At 45.6% G+C, this 25,392-nt stretch overlaps 2 protein-coding genes across 2 annotated transcripts; one reads left to right on the forward strand and one right to left on the reverse strand.

The window, feature by feature from the left end:
• Positions 1-22: 22 nt before the first annotated feature.
• On the reverse strand, positions 23-19,263 carry LOC109465755 (phthiocerol synthesis polyketide synthase type I PpsC-like). The gene is made up of 6 exons (XM_019763184.1): positions 18,513-19,263; positions 12,329-13,821; positions 11,932-12,025; positions 3,000-11,354; positions 2,554-2,718; positions 23-1,600 (listed from the first exon to the last, which is right to left on the reverse strand). Exons 1-6 carry the CDS (start codon positions 18,757-18,759, stop codon positions 1,449-1,451), a joined length of 10,506 nt encoding a protein of 3,501 aa, XP_019618743.1. The 5' UTR covers positions 18,760-19,263; the 3' UTR covers positions 23-1,448.
• A 170-nt stretch (positions 19,264-19,433) lies between these two features.
• On the forward strand, positions 19,434-23,244 carry LOC109465757 (patched domain-containing protein 3-like). Its single transcript, XM_019763186.1, has 2 exons — positions 19,434-20,537; positions 21,191-23,244. Exons 1-2 carry the CDS (start codon positions 19,538-19,540, stop codon positions 22,837-22,839), a joined length of 2,649 nt encoding a protein of 882 aa, XP_019618745.1. The 5' UTR covers positions 19,434-19,537; the 3' UTR covers positions 22,840-23,244.
• Positions 23,245-25,392: the final 2,148 nt, after the last annotated feature.

Consider the following 25,392-nt stretch of genomic DNA (forward strand, 5'->3'; position numbering starts at 1 on the left):
GATGGAGACTTCATTATTGCTGTTTATGATCGTTCAGGTTTCCTTTGTACCAATCCGATGTGGATTTTTTTCAAGTCTTTTTAGTCCTTTTGTCGGGCTTTCTACTCTGTCCACTTTCTATGTTGACCGCTTGTCCGTTTTGGGAAATGGCCCTCTATCAATGCCCAATGAATTTCAAATCGAGTAACGTGCTTTTTTAATTTGAGCACCAGTGCGTGAGAAAAACGACCCCTTTACGTTACACGTCTCTGAAACATTTCCCAGCTACTTGTAAAATAACGGGAAACGGATTTACTTCGTCCCAAAGTGTTTTCTAAGAGCTGTGTCTCTGGTAAAGACCAAATATCACTAAACTCAGCCTTTTGGATTCACGGGCAACTAATCATAGGATAATACAGCTACAACTTTACTCTAGATTGGCACCATTAACAAAAAGGGACAGACAGCTTGCACATTCCGATATATAATTCTATTGTCTCTTCAAGTCATCACATATTGGTTATCGGTAACGATCATTTTCTACTGATGATTATGTCTAACATTCACCCACAAATCTCATTTGTATGATATAATTGTAAATCCGTATGTAGATTAATAGTACATACACTACGTTCAAAAACACATCACACTATGATTCAAGTATCATGATAATACAATCACGCCAAAGAGACGTTGCAAATATGTCGACGCGCGCATACGACATTCTGAAATAGTACTCAAACAGTCCAAATAGAAGTCACATTACTTAACTCAGTACAATCATACATCATCGGAGGATTATTGAAAGATAGAAATCCCTTTGTTTCAAATGTAGGTATATGAAATTATATGTATCGTGGTATATGCCATGAGCCCACGTACACATGAGTGACAAAACTAGATAAGAATTTCTACTGTAGTTTCAAATATATTTCTTTTTATGTGATAACACGCTGTTATTGACAATGATTATGGTCACTATTGCTATTTATGCCTAAGTAAAATACACAAATGCAGAAAAATCAATACATATGTTATTGTAGATAATATACGATGACGTTATACATATATTGTTATCATATTCATACGTTGCTGATAAAAAATCTTTACATCTTTCACGTTGTTGGACAACATTTGGTGTTAAAGGAAAATTAAAAATTGGTGCAATACAATCTTCTTGACCTTCTGCAAGATAGGCCCTTCTGACACCAATGCTTTATCACCAATGCCGAGATTAAAGGTATAATTTCACTCTTTGCTGAAATTAATTTTCATTGACAAACACCTACTGTCAAATCAAAATTATAGATATTGGATCAGATTAGTACAAAGATTGATACCATAATGTTGTAATGTATATGCATATAGTATAGATATATATATATACTTTTAAAACATTAATTGGGTATTAAACTGAAGGTCACCAAAACCTTGTCTTTGCCTAATGCGTCAACCAGACTAGTAGTACCTTACAGGTATGTGTCTTCGCCCTCTGAGTCTCCCCCTGCAGCTGTGGAGACCAGGGTCCATAGGGCGTGTCTCCAGCTCTCCATGTCCTTATTGGAGCTGAAGATAAAGGTGAAGTCTCGCTCCTCAGTCACCAAGCGGAGGCTGGGCTTTCCTGTGGAGAGTGCAACAAGTAACATTAGATGGGAAGAAAATGTATACCCTACGATGGCTCGTGTATATGTTCTGCAATGACAGACGTAACTTTACGATTTACGTTTCACTAGTTTTGAAATATAACACATAAACGTAAAGTCAGCATAAGTGGGCCATTCGTTGCCTTACACCAATTTACCATAAATCATACACTAGTCTCGTCTTGGATTTAAAGGTGCCATCACTTCTTTTTTGCATTCTTTGTAGATGGGCCATCTTCATATCTGGGATATGATAGATTTTGCAAATGAATTCTGTTGATTGGTAACGTGGTTATATTCTTGTACTATGATACCCGACGAGCATGGCCCAAATGTTAACTTTGAGAAAATTTATGGATTGATATCTTAAAAACACTGAAAGCAAAGCCAATGCAATATCTACGGTGGCCCGTAAGTACAGGCATGCGTGTCTGCGCGAATACCTTCCTCGTCTGCGCGAATACCTTCCTCCTCTGCACAGAATACCTTCCTCGTCTGCGCGAATACCTTCCTCCTCTGCACAGAAAAGGGTATCCGGAAAAGGGTGTGCATGGGGTTTCGGTCTCTAACAAATTTACTTGTCTTTACAGTTGTAGAAAGGGTAGCCCATCAAGGTAGCCCTAAGCCCTAGCCTAGCCCATCTTTTCCGGATACCCTTTCCTGTGCAGACAAGGAAGGTATTCGCGCAGACGAGGAAGGTATTCGCGCGGACGAGGAAGTTTTTTCTGTGCAGACGTGGAAGGTACTCGCGCAGACGTGGAAGGTACTCGCGCAGACGTGGATGGTACTCGCGCAGACGTGGAAGGTACTCGCGCAGATGTGGAAGGTACTCGCGCAGATGTGGAAGGTACTCGCGCAGACACGCACGCCTGTACTTAGGGGCCACCGTACAATATCACAGCTGCCGTAAGGCGGAGCCCCGGGCCCCTACCTTCAACTGTGGACAGCTGGATACTGGAGATGCTTGAAACTGGAATCTGTCTGGTTTTGCTGTTGGAGCCCCACAGAAGGTTCGCAGCCGACTCATTCCCCACCACCAGCTGGAGCCTCTTCTTGTGGGTCCATCCTGTAGACGTCATCTTCTTCACCATAGTGCCTGTGAGCAAGAGCACAACGTGGTCACCAGTATTCATTTGGGTGCACAAAAAGAATATTTTCAACACATGATACTATTCTTAGTATAGGAGATGTGCAGTATGCATAATAACATCTGTCATGACAATTTGCATGAGCAAAGTACAGTAGATAGTTTGAATGAAAAGGATAAATGCTATCCTTTCACTAAATGGGGTATTTGATGCATCTTGGATGCATGATTATTACTAGAATCTTAGACTCTTATATCATTCTTTATGATGGAGCAGAAAAGACAAATACCTTTCTGGAGCATCTGCAGTAGTTCGTAGTCCAGCGTATAAGGCCCATCTGGATTGGAGTCTTTGTCACAGAATCCATTGATCAGTTGTTGTGGGAATTCAAGGCTACTTGATGTTGATGAGCCCTCCTTGCTATCACCATTTTCACATTCTGCCGACAGTCGAACCATGCCAGAAGGTGTCAAAGACACCTGTCTTTCAGTTATGTAGTAGGGGATGCCATCTTTAAGGATGGTCTGTCCTGTGAATTCCTTCACATTGTCTGACAGTTCAGGGACAGAAATGCAGAGCGTTCCTTGTCCGCTTCCACTGCGGCCTAGTACAATGACCTTGGTACTGTCCATTGGTCTCATTGTTACTGTGTCGTCACCGATGGGGGTTGGCTCGGATCCCTTGGACGTCAGCCCGCCAGAGTACACCTCTAATGTGCTGTACGTGCTGACGATAGTTGCATGTGGGAATGCCCGTGACAACTCACTCAATGTGCCTGATTTGGTACTGCGTGCATCGGTGAATATGTACCTGAGAGGCAGTCGATTCCATTCCTTCCTTGTTGGCGTGCTGACTAGCTCCTGGAGTAGAGCGTTCCAGAATCTCTGATGTACACCAGACAGCCTCGTTATCTTGTGGTCAGAGATACACTTCAGCAGTTGGGCAGGATGGAAGAGAAGAGCCATGGGGATGATAACCACTGGTACGCCTTGTAAGAGAGGGCCAAAGAGCTCCAGCATAGCATCTACACGGCCGGTAAGAGGAGACTTGAGACAGCAAATGTCATTGGTCTGGTGTGGAAAGTGTTGCCATGTTGACTTGAGTCGGTTTAACAACCCTGCATGTGTGCCCCTGACCAGCCTTTCATGTGTTCTACCAGTAGTCATCACAAAGGCATACTTGGAAACTTGGAATGGACAAGGTGTGGCTGAATGGCTGTTCCTTGTTTCCTCCCAGACCTTGTCAATGTTGACTATGCGCTTATGCATCTGTGAAGGAAACAGATTTGTGGTAGCGGTTATCTGATCTGTGACGATAGCCACGATATGGCATTTTGTGGTTAATCCAGAAATGATGTCTTCTGTTGAATTCAAAGGCAAGGGGCACACGGCTAGACCAGCTTTCCACGTTCCAAGGAGTACTTGTGCCACGTACCGGTTTTCTGCCATGTACACGGCTACCACGTCATCTTTGCTGTTTTTGGATGACTTCATGTCAGTCAGGACGGATGCCAGATGATCAGACTGCTCGTCGAGGGTCCGATATGAGACCTGGGCTCCTTTGAAGGAGACCGCGTGAGCTGCGGGTGTCCTTGTTGCTTGGACGTGGAAATGTCCGTGGATAGTTTCCTCTGCCATAGGTCGTCCATTCACGAGCAGTTCACTGCTCTTGTAAGGCACTGTCTCAGGCTTGCAGTTTAAGGCTGTCATTTCCACGGCATTGTGGATTTTCGAAAGACTCAAGTCTGGATTCTTAAGGCACGTGGAAAGCAATGTGACGTAGTCGTCCACAATGCACTGTGCAACCTCTTCATCGAACAGGGCCTTTGCATATCGGATGCTACAGCTGACAGATTTTGAGTTGGTGTCTTGGAACAAGTGGAGGACAAAGTCATTGGCGTAGTCATGGTAACCACTCTTCAGTAAGGTTATCCTCTTGCCAGCGGAGCCATTGAACATTTTGTTCAGACCAGTTTGGTCATTCTGAACAACGATATGCTGCATGATGGGATCCATCGTTGGGTGTTTTTCATATGACACCAATTTCATGATCTCGTCTATCGGATACATGCCGTGTTTCTTGCATTCTTGAAGCTTGCGGGAAGACTGTAGAACAGTTTGTTGGTAGGATTGTTCCTTGTCCTTGAAGGAGGCACTGAATGGCAGTGAATGCTGGAAGAGGCCATGGACGTTGGAGAATTGTGGAGCCAACATCCGCATGTCGAATGGACATGCAATCACAATGTCGTCGTGTTTAGTGTAGATGTGCAGCAGAAGCTGGTATGTAGTAGCCATAATGCTGTACACAGTGGTGCGAATGGTCTTTGCGTATTCCACAAGGCTGTGGACCAGCTCCTTGGGCAGATTAACCTCGAGTGAGCCGCCTTCTGGGCGGAAGACTGGCGGTCTCGGCTTGGCAAATGGAAGGTTAATGGATGGAACAGCTGTAGGCAGGGCTGCCCGCCAGAAGTCTTGTAGCTTCTGCTGGTTCTGTCGAAGGTAGTTATAGTAGTAGTGTATGAAATCACAATACGTCAGTGTTGCCATCGGCTGCTGGAGGGTTTTCCTCTTAAAGTGTGCCCGCATAATTTCCCCGAATTCCTTGAATAGTATATTGAGGCTGGTTGTGTCTGTTGAAATGTGATGCAAGACAAGTCCGATCACAGCACTCCGATTTCCAGTGGGGGCAACAATGCACCTTGCTGGGTACTCCCTGTCAAGTTGGAAGGGTACCTTGGTTCTCTTGTACACTTCTTCTTCAGCCTCATTCTGCTGATATCCCGTCAATACTTCGATGTCTGTGGCACCTTCAATTTCGTGATAGTACCTTGCCTCGGTCCCACTTGGTTGCTGAACGTCACTTGACACGTGATAGGTTGACCGCAGTGTTTCATGACGGTCCATCAGTTGCAGAAAGACAAATCGCCAGCTGTCGATATCAACGGGGATATTTTGGGTACGGAACATGATGTACAAATTCTTAGTGTAAACTGTGGGATGTCTTATCTGGTACTGAAGATACGCAGCTGCCTTGTGGATGATTGGTGTAGACTTGACAGGGCTTAGAGCGGTGGAAACCATAGTGGAGGTTGGGCTCGTTTGAATGTCGACTTCTTTTGGTGGATCGCTCTTGCTCGGTGGTTGAACGATTACACCGTCTTCTTGTAAGACACTCGTCATTCTATTCAGGACATCTTGTCTTGACGTCGAGATGAAGAAATGTCCGCCCGGCACAATGCACTTCCTGAAAGCTTGGGTTGAGGCTGATTCGTTGGAGGCAACAAGCTCCCATTTGTCAAGAAGATCAGGGGAGATAAATGGATCATCCAGGCCACCAAACGCAACAACATTGCATGGGAGTGGTTCATCATGCTTGCAAATGTAAGACTTGCACATTGCTATACCAGCCTGGATACACGGTAACAGACGTCGCAGGCGAGTGGGGTTGTTAATGACAGCTTCCGGGAGGAAGGAGAAGGTTTTAGCCTCTTCCATGATCTGCTGTGTTCCAGTTGAAGGATCAAACAACAAGGGTGATACCCTCAGTTCCTGTGGATGTGGATATGGTAGAGATGGAGCATACCATCCTCCAACGAATAGATGAGAAGGGCATACACTGCCTTTCACGTGGAGCAAATGGGCAACTTCAAATGCTATGAGTGCACCCATACTGTGACCATAGAATGCCACCATATTGCCATCCATCATGGTCTCCATGATTTGAGCCCCGAGTACCCCAACAATTTGCTGTAGACTGCTGATAGGAGATTCCCTTTCTCTGCTTTCCCAGCCCGGCAGAGTGGCGGCTACAACCTCGATGTTGTGTTTTGCAAAATGGTCTCCCCACTGGTAGAAGAGGGAAGGACCCCCACCATTTGCAGGAAAGCAGACCAGAGTGAGAGTTGGGTCTTGGAGTTTACCAAAGAAATGAAGCCATGAGCTATCTTCAGCAGGTACTTCTGGACCAGTTGCTGTTCCCTCGTTACCAGCTAGGTTGATCATCTTTTCAAAGATTGATTCACTGAGCATCTTGACGGTCATTTTGTCACTCAGGAGTTCCACGGATGTAACTGTCACCTCAAATTTGTCCGCTATTTCGTTGCTCATATCCACGGACAAGAGAGAGTCCAGCCCAAGGGATACTGGACTTGTTTCGTCGGTGATTTCTGTCGGGTCTTCAATGCCAAGTTGTTGGCATATGTAAGCAATCAGCTCTCCCTGTATGATGCTTAGGCCGTTTTCCCTTGTGGACGCAAGAACTTTGTCAGAAAGGGATACTGATCCACTGAGCACGTCACTGGGCACCAATGAGGTGAATCGAGAAAAGCTGGTGTCAGGGGCCTGTAGGTGTTGTAGTACCATTGACTTGTGGGTGCTGCAATATTTTCGAATATCGAAGTTTGCAGTGATACCAAAATGAGGATACTCATTCTCCATCATGCACCCAAGGATTTCCAGTGCACCATGTGGTGAAATGCTTTGCACACCCATCTTCTCCCACATCTTGACAAGACCGGATCTCTCAGCAAACCCAACGGTGTTGATGACTCCAAAACTGGCGACTGTTGCAGGCAGACCCTCTTGCCGTCTCGCTTGCCCCAGTGCTATCAGAGTGCTGTTGGCTGCACAGTAGCCGACCTGTCCTGTGTTGCCAAACAGAGCAACAACTGAGGAGATGAGAACAAAGTGCTTTAGCTCGATGCCTAGCGTCTTTGTTACATCATGCAAGATCACAGCACCAACTGCCTTTGGAAGCATGACCCTTTCCCAGTCATCTTGTGTTGTCTGATCAATCAGTTTGTCTGCATAAACCGCTGCACAGTGAAAGATCCCCTCTATAGCTGGCATTGTGTCACGCACCAAAATCAGTGCATTCTCCACAGCTTTTTTGTTGGTAACATCCGTTTTCACCACCTTTACATCGACAGAATTTGTAGATAATTCTTCCATCTTCAGTTTGGCTTCTTCATTCGGTTCACTTCTCGCAAGCACAACAAGATGACTCGCTCCACTCTTAGCCAGCCATTCCAGAAGGGCAAGACCAAACCCTTTCAGTCCTCCCGTGACAACATATGTGGCTTTGTTGGTAGCTTTAAACTGGCTTTGCTTGATGTCTAGACCCAGCTGTACTTCACTATCATCGACGGTCACGATATCGGGTATCTTCAATCCTTTCTGTTGTTGGTGCAAGGCACGGGACAGAACGGAGAGTTCCATGGTGGTTTGTGTGGATGGTGTGAGTGAGGATAGTGTGCCGTGGGACTGATCAAATTCTGAGAGAAGGTGTTGAATATCGTTTGCAATGGCAAGACGTGATGACTCCCCTGCTGCGCAACTACTGAAAGGATCCACAGAGATGTATTTGATGTTCTTTGGTAGTTGGTCCATGATAATTGTCGAACTGCCCAAATTGACTAAAGTTCCATAGTCTCGCAGCTTCCTTGCAGCTTGTAGCAGGACATCCCCTGCTCTGCCTCCTTTAGGTAAGAACACAACACTCGCATGCTTGTCTGGTATGTCTTCGTCCATCTTGCCATACGTAGTGATCGATACTGCTGACGTAGATGGGCATGATGCTGTTGAGCAACCAAGATTTTGTTCGATGTTTACACTTTGGACTGAATCTGTCACAACATGGACACGAGCCTTTTGGTGTAGTGCGAGGGAGCCATACGCCATTGCTTCCTTGCTGTCCTCATCAGGCAGAAAAACAACCACTGTATCTTCTTCACGCACTGTTTGGATCTTCTGGAAAAAAGAGAATGCTGGCAAAAATTCTCTGATTCTTGCAACTGCATCGTTCCATGAGAGGGCACTCGGCACAGGCACCAGTTGTCTCATCTCTATATTCATTTGAGGAGTGATGCAGCCCATGATGACTCCCATCACCCTTGATCCTTCCTTGACCCCTATCTCCTTTGGTATGTGATGTGCAGTCCCACAAATGATGTGAGTATCCTTGGTCATATCATCATACCTCTCCACCATGTCAGCAAAGGGAGACACGACAAAGGCCTCAAGCTTAACTGTAGCTTCAACTGGTGTTGGTGTATGTAGACTTGCCTGGGCTTTGCAGAGCTTCTTTCCGTTTTGTCTTTGCTTGGGGTCAAAGACCCATGATTCCTCGGGTGAACATGTTGTGAGTATCTGGTCAGGTTTCATGGTGCTCAGTCTCCGAGCGTACAGTTGAACTTGCTGATGACCTGACGAGCTGTCACTTCGAGCTGCGATTTCATTTTCTCTCGGATTTGACTGCAGGACGGTCAAAAGCTCCACAGCTGCATCAGTAAAGCTTTGGTGTGGTGTTAAGTCAACTGCTTTGACCTTGAACTGTGGGTATTCTTGTGATATCGATAAGCACAGAGATGATGCACTTGCCAGGGACGGGCTCACGATGTCTTGCTTTTGCACTGAAGACGATCCACGTGTGACTATCCAAAGTGCCGGGGGATGCTCCCCTTGTGAAAAGCGCTTAAACGTGGAAAGGCATTTGAAAGACTTAAGAGCATGTTTTTCTGAATCTTCCATTTGCTCATGTCTTTCTGAATCGCACAGAACAATGATGTGATCCAAATCTTGGTATTCTTGAGCCGTGTCATGTTGCACCTCGTTACTACCTTCGTTTTCAGACAGGACATTGTGGTTTGTCATGTCAACTACACATCCCAGATTATCCTGTAGTGCTGAACTCACCGATGAGCTAAAGGATTCATTTTCATGTAGGATCAGTACATGTTTGTACGTTGGCGCCTGATCTTCATTTTCTTCCTGTACAATGGGTTCCCATTGAAGGTTCCAAAGCTTGACTCCCGAGGATGAACCTGCTTCAATATCTTCAAACATGAGCTCTTCAACTTCGCAAATGACTTGGCCGCTGGTATCTGTTACTGTGATGTCCACCACTCTGCGCTCACCTTTCTTTGAAATTCGGAAGTGGAGACAGGTCTTTGGGGGCATTTTGTCGAACATGCACAGAGACTTCATGGAGAATGGAACTCGCTTTGACGGCGTCTTTCCAGTATACTTGTCATTCAGGAGGGACAGGCATGCAAATGTGTGCAGAAATGTATCCATGAAGGCAGGATGGTAGATGTACCGTTCAAATTCTCTTGAAATCTCTTCCGGTGCCTCAGCTGTGACCAGGGCTTCTTCATAGCTCTCAGATGTTGTGCATGAAGTAACGCAGTGGAACGAACTACCAAGATGAAAGCCAGCTTCTTTTGCAGCTTCGTAGATTTCCTCGTTTGAAATGGTTTTGGAACACCTCTCTGCAACATCTGTAAGTAGACTGGTACCTCCAACTGGTTGTGTCAGGTCTCCCTTGTGTACCTCTGCTGTGGCATGAAGGATCCATGACCCGGAAGCATCCTTGCTGTACAGGCCAAAGTGCTTCTCACTTGCACTTCTGTGTTGAAGTGTCGATTTGATTACTGCTTCTGATGTTGGAGCAAACATGAAACGTTTGAACTGCAGGTTTGTCAGCAAGAGTGGGTTTTGATCGCCATAGATCTCAGACGCTGCCGCTAGTGCCGTCTCCATGTATGCAGCAGCCGGGACGACGACGTTTCCATCTAGGATGTGGTGTTTTAGCCAAGGCAAAGATTCCTCTGTAAAATTGGAGCACCAAACCTTCGCCTTCTGGCTGTTCGTCCCTTCGGTAGTCTCCTGTGCTTGTCCGAGTAAAGGATGTACTCTTGGAGGAAACTTGTATCGTGATGAACTGGCGTCTGTTCCGGCATTGCAGATGACCCTTTGCCAAGGGTACGCAGGGACGTCGTGAACACGTCGGTGCTTTTCCTCAAAGACCGGGCTGAAGTTGATCGGGTACCCCTTCACATGTAAGGTTCCTGTTGCGATCAGGACGTGTTCAAGGTCGTCAGCTGCAGAGGATGTATCTCGTGGCCGCAGCAGAGTGGGTATGATGTTTTGCCTTGTGCTCCGGGAGTTGACGGTGCTGAAAATATCTCTCAATGCAGGACCCAAAGCTGGATGAGCTCCTATCTCGACAAAAGTGTTGTAGCCTTCCTGCAGGAGAACTTGTACTGACTGCATGAAGCGGACTTGTTGCCTAATATTTGTCCACCAGTAGTGGGCAGTGTTAGTGATCTCTGGTGACAGCCATTTGTTTGTGACCGTGGATATCATGGGGATCTGTGCTTCTGTCTTCCTGTTGGATGCTGATAGAATGCTCAACTTTGTGAGGATGTCATCCATCACTTGTTCCTGCTGGTAGCTGTGAAAGGCGTTGTTCACTTTAAGGAGGACACCTTTGATATCATTATCCTTCAGCTTGTTGTGGAAGCCATCCACAGCATTGACATCTCCTGAGAGTACGATCTGGTTGGGACTGTTTGTTGCAGCTACATTGATGGTGTTCTTGTTTTCATCTTTTTCCAGGAGCTCTTCTATCTCCCGAATTGGGTGCAGTACGGCGAGCATTTTCCCATGACCGCTTGTCTTGCTGAGTTCCTTGCCTCTGTGGTAGATCACTCGCACGGCATCTTCGAAACTCAATAGACCAGCAGCGTGTGCTGCCGCGACCTCTCCAACACTGTGACCGACGATGGCATCGGGTATGACGTCATACTGTTTCAACAGCTCAACCAAACCGATCTGCACAGCGCAAATGCAGGGCTGTGCGATGTCTGTACACAAAAACAACGTTATTACCTCCGGGTACGGAGGTATTGTTCTGTGTTTGTGTTTTGTGAATAAAAGTGTTTGTGTTTTGTGAAGAAAAGAATCGTGAAAAGATAATCAAAACAAAAGATAGACATCCTCATTCAGTATGAAAAGACAATCCTGTAAGAATACAACCAGGTGACAACCCTAAACATCCCAATCTGATCTACATCTTCGACCTACCTAAGCCCATTAAGACATAGGCTCAATGAAAGAAACAATACAAATTTACTGTTTTCCATTACTTTTCAGTATGCTCTGTATTATTTCATATTTCATGGTTGACATAATGTGTTAAGTTGACTAAAAAGAAAACACGCCTGGTCACTGATTTCCAAAAAAATATGTAGATATTTTCATCTTGAGGATGGTGAATTTCTGTATGTTGAGTTTTTAGCAAACACCTCAATTACCTTCTTCAGCTCAGAACGACGGCAGATGCACAACTTTTAGTTGTATATAGCAAAGAACTAATATAAGAATGTAAAACTGAGACAATCTTTTGTACCATCATCAAATCCTTGCATAGCATCGTCTTACCTGTTCTGTTGATCTTGTCTGGATCTGTCTCCCTCATCAACATGTCGACTATGGACCAGTCAGCTCCAAGTGTCCTCAGCACATCCTCAAACCGCTGCCAAAAAAGCAGAACCTCGGTCAACGGTGTATCTTGCAAGGTTGCAAAATGTTTATCATCGACTGTTTATAAGTGATACTTTTTAATAGTTTTATGGATGTCAGAGAGATTAACAAGCGTGAAAGATGTACTCACAGCAAGACATCCATTGTTTAATAACATCCAATTGCAACTACAAAGTACGAGATTGTCACTGTGGAATGTTAAAGTGGGTCCTTTGCAATATTGAACCGTAATTCATTAAATCTTTGCAGTCCACTGTTGTATCACTGTTAATACTATCAATGTGCATAGTGTTACCTGTATGACGTTCCTGAATACTGGATCCTCCCGAGCAAGTGTTCTGGCCATTCCCCACCACTGAGTTCCCATGCCTGAGAAGACGAATGCCATCTTGCCGCGCTCAGCTCCATCGGGGACTTTTCCATCCACAGCTGTCTTCACCTTTTCGTCTTTCTTCAAGAGGTTGAGCTTTTGAACGGCATCCTCTGGTCCGTTGACAACTACTGCTAGCCTTTCTACATGGTGCTGATAGCGGTTTGCAGCGGTGTACAGGCTCTGTTGGAAACGGTCTTCATTGAAAGCTATCGTGTCTGTAATAAACGAGATCCAATGTTCGACTTGTTCCTTCAAAGCAGCCTTGGTGTTCCCAGACAGCACCATGATGGTTTTCGAGTCATGCCCTATTCCTTCCCCGAGCTGACTTTGCATGGCTCTGTCACTATCAGCTATGGCTGGGTGCAGGTTGTAAGATGGGGATTCCTCCAAGATGAGATGAGCATTAGCTCCACCAAAGCCGAATGAGCTGCAGCCTCCAAGCCTTGTATCACCTCCTTCCCATGGTAGCAAAGTACTGGGAACCTTGATGTTTAGCACGTCAAAGTGTATGTCTGGATTTGGTGATGAAAAGTGCACCACCCTTGGGATCTGTGCGTTGTTGATCATGAGAGCAAGTTTGATGATCCCCGCTACACCCGCGGCGCCCTCCGTGTGTCCGAAGTTGGACTTCACTGAGCCAATGTAGAGCGGTAGATCTTCCTTTGTTCGTCCTCTACCGAGAATCTGGCCCAGCGCATTTGCCTCTGTTCTATCACCAACCTTGGTGCCAGTTCCATGTGCCTCCACATACTGGATCTTGTGAGGATGTACTTTGGCTGCTGCACACGCTTTCTCAACAAGGTCCAGTTGAGCGTCATAGCTGGGGTTAGCGATGCCTGGTGTTCTACCGTCATTGGTGAGGCTGCCTCCTCTGATGACGGCATAGACCCTGTCACCATCTGCCAGGGCTCTTGAGAGTGGCTTAAGGACAACTACACCGGCTCCCTCACTACGACAATACCCATCTGCAGAGGCATCAAAGCTCTTACACTTCCCATCTGGTGACAGCATCCCTGCTTGACAGAACCCCACCGTGGTTCCTGGTAACAGCATCAAGTTGACACCCCCAGCTATGGCCATGCTACAATCTCCTTTTCTGATGGCTTCGGTGGCAAGATGGATGGAGTATAATGATGAGGAGCAGGCGGTGTCTACGGAGAAGCTTGGACCATGGAGGTCAAACTCGTAGGAGATACGGTTGGCCACCATGCATGAGTTTGTGCCAGAGTTCGTGTATTGGCTGATGTTTGAAAAGGGGTTAACGGTCATCATGAGGTATTCACTTGACGTGACACCTACATAAACGCCGGTGTTGGAGCCACGGATGGATCTTGGGGGGATCCCTGCATTCTCCAACGCCTCCCAGGTCACTTCCAGAAGTAGTTGGATTTGAGGGTCTAGATGGTTTGCTTCATCTGAAAACATTGTTTTGCATATTAGCTTTTACGGTTATGAAGTATACGACATCCCGAAGCAGGTCTAGCACTACCCTCCAATTGGACACCCGCTGTATCAATGGACCAATCAAGCTAGTCGACACACCTGTCACAGCTCAGTAAAAACTAGATGTTGTTATGAAGAATTGTAAAATCTACAATAACATGTCAGAATAAAATACATCCACTTGGTAACTTTGGGGAAAGTAAGCCCGAGTGAAATGCTGAATGAAGCTAAAAGTTGCGTCCAAAGGTCACTTCCAGATTGGCCCATTTCTACTAAGTCAGTGACCACATATAGACTCAAGAACCGCCAAGGTCGCACCGTGATCTCTCATGGATCTGCAACTGTTTTGAACCCGTATCGATGCGCGGTAGCCGAGGATGGTGATCTGCCAATGAACGTTCAGAAGGCACTCAAGGGCCGCAGTGATCGCTCAACGAACGGTCGCAGCGATCGCTCGAACCAATGATACAGACACCCGTCAACTGATATTTAAAACAAAAACAGATCCATGTATTGACATCGAAAACAATGCAAATGCGATGAGTCTGTTTATTGACAACTTTTTTAAAGGTGTGCAGAAGTAGCTAAAGGGTAACCTCCACCAGGCATTCCTATTATATAAATAGGTTATGGATATGACAATCCGGGCAAGATATGGTCAGCTACAGTTCCATGACCTAATGCTTTCACCAAAGGATGTTACCCTTTACAACTGACGTATTATAAATGTTTCTCATTGATTATATAAGGTCCTCATTTTATAAACGATATCAGCTAAATGCATATTGTGCAAATTAGGACGTTGTGTACACGAACAAGAACCTATACCTTAAGACAGGACTTAAACCAGTGAGCGAGACCCTGCGTGCTCGCAGATGGAGATGGCTAGGCCATGTTCTTCGCAAACCAGCAAGTGATCTGACAAGAGTAACGTTGAGGTGGACGCCACAGGGCAGAAGAGCGAGAGGTCGTCCTAGGGTGACATGGAGAAGAACAGTAGAGAAGGAGGTGAGGAGGCACAGGTTCTCGATGGATGAGGCGGCGAAGGTGGCAACTGACCGGCCTAGATGGAGAAGCTACTTGGAGCCCCATGCGCCACCAGGCTCGGAAGGGGACTGAGTGAGTGAGTACACGAATGTTGCCTGGTTTATAACGCTGTAGGTGTGGTTTGTCCTGAAATATAGGTCAACGTATTTGAAAGTAGATCATGCACTCAGCCAGCTCTGACAGATGTGCAAATGTGGGACCATCTGTTAGATTCAAATCTGTCACATTTATACCAAAATCCTGCTGGATTTTTTTCTCTAAAACACTCTCCTAAAGCTAGCTGTCCACATTCCTGACGAATGATTATGGGCACACTTGACTTAGATATCCCGACAGCATGTGTGACGCAATTTCGGCATATTACTATACATGACCATTAGTACAGTCATTACTCAGCCGTTGACCAGATGATCTTACTCCAAAACTAATTGTCTTTGGCCGTGTTCATGTGAAGTCAGTGAAGGCGCTTTACATGTGGTTTACCCCGAAGCCGGTTTCAAGTGGCTCCATCTGAACGCTCCAAATCACATTGAAAGCGCCTCGATCCCAAACCACTTCTAGAGGTGGTTTGGAATCGGTTTTCCCGCATCGCGATTTGCGTCTGAACGCAATGTGATTTCAATGTAACTTCGCCTGGTCATGGATTACGGGGTAATATTTCTTTATTTATATGCAATACCAATTTTTACGTGGCAGCAACTTAAAGAGCAGTAATGGTCAAATAATGTGTCCGTTCTAGGGCGAGCTTCACCGCCTCTGGCGGGACTAGTCGGCATTCGGCCGAGATACGCTATGGGAGGGGGGCATCAGCAAGCAGGTCGTTGACCTCTGACATTAATAACACGCCACCTTGCGTGTTATCATCAAACTGCAATAAATGTAGCTCAAACGAATTGTGTTCGGACACGGTTTGTGGCACGTGGACCAGATGTGAGGAATGATCCGAATGTGAGTTACCCGAATCGCGGTTTGGGTGATTTCACTTAAACACGGCTTATGATGTAACGTAAACCGGTGAAGTTACATTGCGTTCAGAGTGGAGTCGGAATGCGTTGAAGCCGGTTTGAAACTACCACCCGAGGTGGTTTGGAATCGAGGCGTTTTCAGTGCGATTTGGAGCGTTCAGATCAGATGGGCCCACAAGAATCCTGCTTCGGTGGAATCTGAATCGAAGGCGGTGACAGCGTTTTCGTCTGAACAGGGTCTGACAGTACCTGACGGACTTACGATCCAAATCGTAACTTTACCTATCTGGAGAACTGCTTCATGTCCTAAAACGTTGGTTTGAGCCGACGCAATCTACAACGATACATTGCATATTAACACACACCATGTAACCTGCATATTCCACCGGTCCGCCGAAAGCGTGTGCGACAACCTCCGCGTAAACTTGACGTGAGCCTGCTACCTCAAAAGGCACGGGAACTGGAAAACAATGTGTCTGGCCGTATCGACCAGTTACAGGATCCCTGTTCGCCGGAAGTGAGTGCAAATGGGCGATGGGGTCAAGTCAGCAGTGTGTCATCACACTCACTCAGAACCGTAGCCGCAGGCTGAAGTGTAGGGGCAGTTAATTATAAATTTGCCTGTACTGTCCACAAAAGTTGTCCACCTCTGGCGGTCGTCGATCATTCCGGTCAGCACGAGAGCCGTCTCTCCCGACCAATCCTTCATGCCGTTGAGCCATGCTCTTTGACAAGGGGTCCCTTTTGCTCTGGATACGTGTCCAAACCACCGCAGCTTCTTCTTTTTCACAGTGGAAAAGAAGCTGGGCATTGTTCCTGCCAGGGCGGAGATACGTGCAAAAGAGGTCCCTGGGCATCCAACGCGGCGGCAAACTGACTCGTCATGGTTCGAAAAAACCACACGGATATAGAGAGACTGATAGCCGAAATGGGGTTTGCAGCCAGCAGTCTCTAACTGCAGTGCGCACGGTCAACAGAACGCCTACGAGATGCCCACTCGAAGCTCCGACGTACTACCCGCCGAATGAAGACTCATGATGAGTGGTGCAGTGGTACCGCAAGCGGAGGAACTACAGGGATATACAGACGCACACATGACCAGGGCCACCTGCGATGGACTGAAGGCGATCTATGGGTCCCATACTTAGGCTCAAACGGTACTCAGCGCAGACGGGTCAACTGTCTACACACTGTCTAACGCACGTCGGACGAAATCCTGAACCGATCGAAGGAGTATTTCCAGCAGGTCCTAAATAGACCGTAACGTTCGACGGAACAGCCGACGCTGCTCAACTTCTCCCGAACACCATGGAACACCAGCCAACAAAAAGCCAGCCATGGCCGAACCTTCTGTCCGCACACGAATGCTTTTGAAGACAGTTTGAAACAGTTGGCTGGTGCAGCCGAACAGTAGCCGATCTCGTCGAACACCAGCCAACCACAGTTAGCCTTGCTCCGGACCTTCTCCTAACCATGCATATGGTTGAAGGGAGTACGGCAGTGTTCGGGAGGACAGGGGCTTTAGCAAGGTGCTGGTTGCCCATAATTTTATAATTTCTAGATTTCATCAAGACCTGCGGGGTATACCCACCTCCCAAATATCAAGACAGTCCACTCAAGCCCTATCCAGTAAGCGTGTTGACTGACACACAGACACGAACGCTACCGAAGTCAGGGCATAACCTTCTTAAACTTCTTAACGAAAAGACAGGGGAGTGAACACCCATAAGGGTAACATATATTCTTGAAAGAAAACTTAAATCCCCTGGCAAATTGTTCTCCCTGTAGCCACCGTAGTTAGTCTGGCGGAGACTACCGAAGCCTGCATCGACACAACTCCCCGCGTACCCACATATGTCATGCCAGGCCCGGCCGCCAGAGGCCTTCCCTTGACAAGCGAAAACTACACGAAGAACAACCACCGTTCTGGAGAACTTAGCTATGGGTTAAATCAGCCTGTCACTTAAGGACGGCTCTGTGCCACAGGTGTAGAAGGATGCAATAGCCGTGCAAAGTCTAAATCTCCATTTATTCACAGGCCATACCTCTTGTCATTATGTCATAACAAGTGACAGTGACGTGGCGATACTGTAACTATTATCAGACCCTCATTGCCCCACATCAATGCAGTAGTATTCATGGATGGTCCACAACTCACTCACCTTGAATATGATTGACAACTTGTGCAAATGATTGAACTCATTATCATTATAACTTCGGTGATGACAGATTTTTCAATTGGATTAGACTTTAGAGCTATATGGTCACAATAGGTGAGTCAAAGGTGAGTTGAGGAACTATTAAGACCAATCAAGTGGCACCAACGTGGACGTTATGGAAGTAAAATTGTCAAAACGTGACGTCCTGACATGTTCCATTCCTCAGTGCACACTTCTACAGCCAAACATCTTTTTTGTCCACATTCAACAACATCCAGCGTATGTAGATAGAGTACATTCATTGACATGAATCAATACATCACCGTCGAACCTTTTAGTATGCAAAAGAAGCTAGATGATACAATATATTGATGAAAATTCATCCTAACACAATAGATAAGTGCATTGAATTTTAACTGTCCTTCTGTAGGCTCCTTCAACATGGATAGGTGCTTTCTTTTGTCACAATGCTTAGGATAAAATAGGTCTTACCTGGTGGGATTTTGAAGAACTGTCGGTCGAATTCAAACACGTTGCACTGTAGGTAGCCGCCACATCGGTTGTACAGTTTGCCCGGTGTTCTGTTGGGATGCCAGAAGAACGAGGCGTCGAACCTGTCGTCAGGAGGCGGGATCGTGCAGTCCCTTCCCTCCGCCAACATGGACCAGAAGTCCCCGGGAGTGTTGACGCCACCGGGGTAGCGACAGCCGATCCCGACAATCGCTACCTTTCCTTCCATCTTCAGACACTTTCCGTCTATTTCACTATTTAAGTCATCGAAAAAAAATACACAGACAAAACCGGTTCTACAAAGAGTCGATGTGTCAGTGTGTACGGTTGAGTCGAGGTCTGTCGATCTCAACACCAAAAGTGGTTCCGTCTTATGGTTTAACCGATCGGGGCGTTCGTATCTTTGGGAACCACTAGGTATACCCGCGAAAATGTTCTGCTATTTATAAGGCATTACCTTGAAGGGCATGTCAATAGAGTTCTGCTATTGAAGGCGTGTTAGCCAATCAGGTCTTGGTCTCCACCCCTTCGGTGAAAAAAGACATGATCTCGTTAGTTTATAAACTGTGTTATGAAACCACGACTGTGTCTCTATTGGTTGCCAAGGGGCACTGCCAGGTGAGGGCGGAGTCTGGAGGAGGAGTTGTTACGAAACACAAAATATTGGAGGCTTTACAGCTTCAGAATGCAGAAAGGTGACCTACATAGGCATTCAGGTGTGAAAGAAAGACACATATTTCCAGCTTTAATTTATGCGTCATGTAATATGTACCATTTATTCGCCCCTTCTCTCGGATCAACTGGTTTTTGGTGAGCCCAGATTATATTTGACATGAGGGAGAGTCTCTGTCCAAAGAAAGAGGTAACCTGAGGCAGGTAATCAACCCTTGTCCAAATAGTGGATCTCCGCCCGAGTGGACGCGTGTCCTTTCGCTATTTCCACGTGATCGTACTCTGTGTGGTAGTTGGTTTGTTTTTAGGTCAGAACATGCTTTAATGTAGGCGTCATGGCTCTTTCATACAACTGCAGGATGAAAACGCCGCAGGATCACCTCGAACGTCTGTACGAGTTCTATGGAAGGCTGGTGGCACGTAAGGCCGTCCCTTTCCTAATTGGGTCTGTGCTCGTTGCAGGCATTTTGGGGATCGGTTTTATGTTCATTCAAGCAGAATGGGACATTCTGTATTTGTTCAGCCCCGAAAATGGACGAACGAGCAAAACTCAAGCTGTCGTCCGCAGCTGTTTTCCTACCAACTATTCCGATTTTTCCCCGGACAGACAGACGAACGCTGGTAACTTCGCCAAGGTCATCGTATCTGCAAAGGAGAGCGACAACATGTTGAACTGTGAACTTGCAAGAAACGTACATACAATACACCAAGCTATAGTGACGATGCCTGTTACCGTAGGCGAACGCACTCTAATCTACGAGGATCTGTGTGCGAAGAGAAGTAAAACGTGCGTGTATCCCCCTCTAGTCGGCCTGATGAGGCGGCAGTGCCATGGGAATGCAGGGACGATGAACATTACTTTCCCAATCGCGAACTACCACGAGAATGTTTCCGTGTTCCTCGGCCATCAGATCGGCGGGATTGAATATCTGCCAGACGGAAGGACTCTGAAACGAGCGAGCGCTTTTCAGCTGTCTTACCATCTCCAGCCAGATGAGGAAGGAAAAGCTGAAGAATGGGAGCAAGCTTTCACTCGCAAGGTGTTAAAACTCTCCACAGACAACTTAACTGCGGTACCTCTTACATCCAGAACACTTGAAACAGACATTATGGACACGAGCGCTGTCGTTGTACGCCGATTTGCACTGATGTTTGCCCTTGTCAGTATTGTATGTTCTATATCATTGAGCGCTGACTGGGTTCGAGCCAAAGTGTTGGTCGGAATGGCCAGTCTGTTTGCCCTGGCACTGGCTTTCCTGTCGACATTCGGACTTCTACTGTGGTTCCGGTTCAAGTTCATATCTCCTATTGGTCTTATTTCCTTCCCTATATTAGGTAAGAAAAATGTATTTTATCCAGTGTATTTTTTCTCGCATCTAACACAGATGAATATGTGATGAAATTTTATACTTTTATTCAACACAAGCAAAAGTAGCTCACCTCTAATTGTCAGTCGCTCTTACGTCAACCTTCTTTATAGGAGTGAATAGAGTTGATTTAATTACTCAGAGCACGTGACCATAGGCACTCGTGAAGATGGTCAACGTAAGAGCGACTGAAAATTCGAGGTTTGCTACTTTTGCTGGTGTTGAATGAAAAATATCATATTTCATCATCGAATATACCGATACAGATGAGCTTTCATGCTAATATAGATGAATATAAGTTAACGAGCGTGTTGATTTCATTCTTGCAACGTGTCATTGGCCACACCTTTACCCTCCTGTAACTTCAATCATGAAAAATGCTGTCCCATTGTATTTATCTCCTTTGTTGTCATCTGGTGTATGCCAAATAGATCAAATTCAAGACTGTGTACATGTAGCCTGCTGGGGCAGGCATAGTCAGTCATTTGTCCGTTTATTTAGTCATCCATATCGTTCTGGCTACTGTTGTGGACATTTACCATGCCATCGTGTTAATGTTATAAAACCTAATAAAATTGAACATTGTGGTACAATAATTTACTTCATTTTTGTGTCTTCCAGCACTAGAGGCTGCAAACAGACTCCACCTGGCCGCATCGTGGTGGAGGACAGACGAGACCGCGGCTGTACCGGCGCGCCTGGGGCGGACCCTCCGGGAGACCGGGGTGCCGATGACGTGCACTACGATCGTACTGGCCGTCACGTATGGAGTCAGCAGCATCACAGACTTTCCCGGGTTAAGAACTTTCTTTCTTTTCTCAGCTCTTGTTACTGTCTTTGTGCTCCTTTGCCAGTGCACTTTTCTTGCAGCTTTGTTCGGTTTAGATGGGCGAAGAGAAAATGCAAACAGGCATGCCTATGTAGTGTGCAAGACAGTGTTGCCAAGGTCCGAAGCAATTGATCAACCCTTGATTTATAAAATTTTCTGTGCCGGAGGACATTCTGTGAAGGATACAGAACCATGGCAAGCAGATAAGAGAAGTCTCGCAGGAATTTTGCATAAGCGCATTGATACGTTTCTAGCTATGCCTATAGGGAAGGTTTTGGTTGGCAGTTTCTATTTGATATATGTCGGTGTAGCTGTCTGGGGTTGTCTAAATTTACAGAAAGATTTTAACTTGCGCAGCGTTGTCGCCGACGAATCGGTGTCAGCTTCCTTTTACAAATCCGAAGAAAGGTTCTTTAGTACGTTCGGCCCACCCGTGTCTGTTATCGCTGTGAATGGAAATGAATATTGGCGTCATGAGTCGTTGAACGGCATACTCGACCTGAAGACCGACATGGAACACAGCGGTTATGTGTATGATATCAATGAGACCGACGAGGGGCGGTTTTGGCTGTCAGAATTTCTCAACTTTGTACGCTCAGCCGGTGTCACAACTGACAATCAGGACGAGTTTATGACTGTCTTGAAGTCCGAGTTTTTGGTGGATAAATTGCATAGCCTATATATTTCGGACGTCGTGGTGGATAATAACACAATATCGTGTTCTCGTTTCGTCCTTCAGACTAAAGAAACGTACAGATTCCGTGATAGTGCCACAGCTGCTCATGAGTTTCAGAAAATTATACAAAAATACAATGTGGACGCCATGGTGTTCCATCCGTCATTTTTCTTCAATGACATGCTGACACAGATATATACCGAAGCAGGTAGATTCTTCCTGGCACTCGGAGGGAGCTTGGTCGGGTTTGTCTTTCTCCTTACCCTTAGTCCAATATTCGCGTTGTTTTCGGCCGTGTCCTGTGCTTCGATTTGTGTAGGTATCATCGGTTTTTCTACACTTTGGGGAGTTACTCTTGACATTAACAGTTTCATGTCATTTTCACTCGGAGTTTCATTCTCGGTTGAGTACTCCCTGCGAGTCTTGCTTCTGTTTGTTAGTGTTCCTAACGCTGGCACAAAACAGACATCTATGTCCATAACAGGACCCATGTCACTGCAACACTTTGTAGCGACGGTATGTGCGGTCTCCGTTCTCTCTACTTCTGACACGATGCTGTTTCGAAGTTATTTTAAGATTCTATTTCTGACAATTCTGTTTGGTTTCCTACATGTTCTCCTTTTGCTTCCATTGTGCCTGTCTTCAATTTGCAGTAAACTGCCCTGTACACGGGCTCCGAGAGATAAATCAACTGACGAAGTCAGCGAAAATGTAAAGAGTCAAGACATAGTCATGACTAATCCATATGTTATGCAACTGTTCTAATCTCAATATTCCTGCACCCATGGTATCGCTATTTCATGTGCCTCAGAAGATGTGTGTCTAACAGATTTGCTTCCCAATATCACTTTCTTCTTCATGTTTTGCCAATAAGACAACGTATTTGTATCGTGTAAATATTCTGACGTAGTTCTATGTACTATCTTAAGCAAAAGTGCTATATGTTATAAGTGTCAGCTTTTTTAATAAATCGTAATAGTTCTGTATGAGCATCATTTTGTAGCATCATTAAGTTGTGACTGTAAGATATTTTAACTTTTCATTATTTGTTCAAGTTATGTTGTGTTCGATGATTGTCTCGAAGTGAAGGTGTAACCGTTACGGCAATGTCACGGATGCGTTGTTTAGCAAGTGCATGTAACTCAGTATGTACTTATCGGTGTATGAAAATAAAGGCACGAGCTAACGACACGTGTGTTTTACATATTTCATTAATCGCCGCTGACCATCACATGACAAGGAAAGTTGCCAGGAGACCCAAAATCGACAGTGGCCTTCCGAACTTCTTCCCAAGACTTCTTCCCACGTACTAAATATGATCCAGACCTTCATACGTTATGCTAACACCATATATACAGATAAACAAACAGATAGACAAACAAACAAACAAACAGACACACAGATAGACTGTCACACACCCGTTTTCAATGGCGGGGTAATATTTCCTGTAGCCACGCCTGGCGTGATGAGTTGAGAAAGGTCCGAACCTCGGATATACTATTAAAGGAGTACTAACCTCCAGAAGGAAGTGCTATTTTCCGATACATCATGCTGCAATGAACACATAACTAGCCGACTTTTTACATAATTTTGCTTGTACGACTTGCGCGGCGCATGTTTGTAAAGTGATATTAATATCATTTTTCCCCATGCTGACCACAATTGATACATCCAGGAACTCTGGCTTGCGCAATACTCATACACTTCAGGTCAAAATATACATTTTTCGGCGAAAATGGGAGGAAACAAGCACACTAATACGCTGATTATTGAGAAATTACTTGCTTTACTTTGCTTGACCTGTGGCTTGGATATTATAATATCAGGATGTCGAATACAGTGGTAGCCAGTTTCATCCTGCGTGTTTTGATTTATTAACTTATTTGCATGTAAGTATTACTTGAACAGGTAATTAGATTACGCCACTTATGGAAAGGATAACTAGATTACGCCGTTTTTTTTTCATCGTCAATATTTGCGGCATAAATAAGGGGCGATAAGGACACCAAAAAGGACAATGGTTGGTAAGATACCAAAGAACACAAAACGGTACGAATTTTTCTTATCGCCCCCGAAATGAGGTCTGTAAGTACTAACGTAACTTTTTGTTTAAAGCATATGTGGCGATGCTCCCTTCTAGTACGGTGGTCTTTAGAGCTTCGTCCACAAAAGATTAGTCGGAAAGTTGTAGTTGTTAGTGTGGTTTTATTCCCAGTTAACGGAGTTACACAAAGTATGAGCCTCTCTCGCTCCGCTCAAGAGAAGACTCCCCTGGCCACAGCCAGGCGGAGACTCTCCAAGAGAAGACTGACTCAAGAAAACATCTATCTCTCTGATGACAACTCTGTTTTACCTTGAACTAAATTAAGGGACTTGGTTACTTCTTTTTAATGAATGGACTTCTTATTACTGAACTTGAAGTTGTCCCTAAATCTGTGTTATGTGGCCTAGAAGAAGGGACTATTACCATATTTAGTTATGTTTTACGGTCCTACCTTACGTAACCTAGAGTATACGTGTAACCTCAGTGTTCCACCCATTAACCCTTACATTCCTACTGTGTCCTTAGACTGTGTCCTTAGATGTCCTTACAGTGTAAACAGTGTCCTTGAATGGTGGATGACCTTGAATGTCCTCAGTGTTGGATTTATATTGATTAATATAGATATTAAATTAACCGTTACGTCATCTACTCCATCTACTACGTGACACATAGACACCAATGGGGTAGCGTGGTGTATTCTGGGATAGTTTTGAGGGTATTTGGAGAGTTTGTCCTGGATTCGATGCGTTTTAAGACTTGCGCGCAAAATGGGCATTTAATTGTATACTGTAAAATAATATGCATTTTTCACTTCCAAAAATAATTGCCTGTCGAAATATAGCACCCCCTAGCCTGGGTACCATCCTACTTGTATAGCGGGGCTCCCATACTCGCTTCCCTAAGAAGTACTTCTTAGCTCGGAAGCGAGTGTGGGAGCCCCGGCATACAAGTAGGATGGTACCCAGGCTAGATCAGGCTAAGCACCCCCTTCTGGAGGTTAGTACTCCTTTACACCCAAAACGATGACCCCGTTGCGGGAACTGATGAACCAGTTCTTGCCAGCCAGACAGTAGGTCAAGAAGTAGGTCAGCTTTACTGTCACTCACTCACTCACACTCACTGCACGGCTTAGCGTCCGTTGTTCCCCGTCATGCAAGGGTTGGACGTCGTGGGGTGTCGTTTGGGTCTAATAGCTGCTCTCCAGCTGCTTCTGTCTAGCGGGTTGGCCTTCTGCAGTTTCAAGTTTTTGACATCTTCCCTAATACTGTCTACCC

The sequence above is a fragment of the Branchiostoma belcheri genome, unplaced genomic scaffold, assembly GCF_001625305.1.
Source record: "Branchiostoma belcheri isolate BF01 breed outbred unplaced genomic scaffold, Haploidv18h27 scaffold157, whole genome shotgun sequence".
NCBI classification, from domain to species: Eukaryota; Metazoa; Chordata; class Leptocardii; order Amphioxiformes; family Branchiostomatidae; genus Branchiostoma; species Branchiostoma belcheri.

What these genes read in the sequence shown, in the direction of transcription:
- LOC109465755 (XM_019763184.1), bottom strand. Translation starts at nt 18,759, where the DNA reads ATGGAAGGAAAGGTAGCGATTGTCGGGATCGGCTGTCGCTACCCCGGT. An exon ending in AGACAAGATCAACAGAACAG is followed by an intron (nt 11,355 to 11,931) that starts GTAAGACGATGC and finishes TTTTGTGTACAG; the next exon opens with ACATCGCACAGCCCTGCATT. An exon ending in ACTGCAGATGCTCCAGAAAG is followed by an intron (nt 2,719 to 2,999) that starts GTATTTGTCTTT and finishes TCTTGCTCACAG; the next exon opens with GCACTATGGTGAAGAAGATG.
- LOC109465757 (XM_019763186.1), top strand. Translation starts at nt 19,538, where the DNA reads ATGGCTCTTTCATACAACTGCAGGATGAAAACGCCGCAGGATCACCTC. An exon ending in TATTTCCTTCCCTATATTAG is followed by an intron (nt 20,538 to 21,190) that starts GTAAGAAAAATG and finishes TGTGTCTTCCAG; the next exon opens with CACTAGAGGCTGCAAACAGA.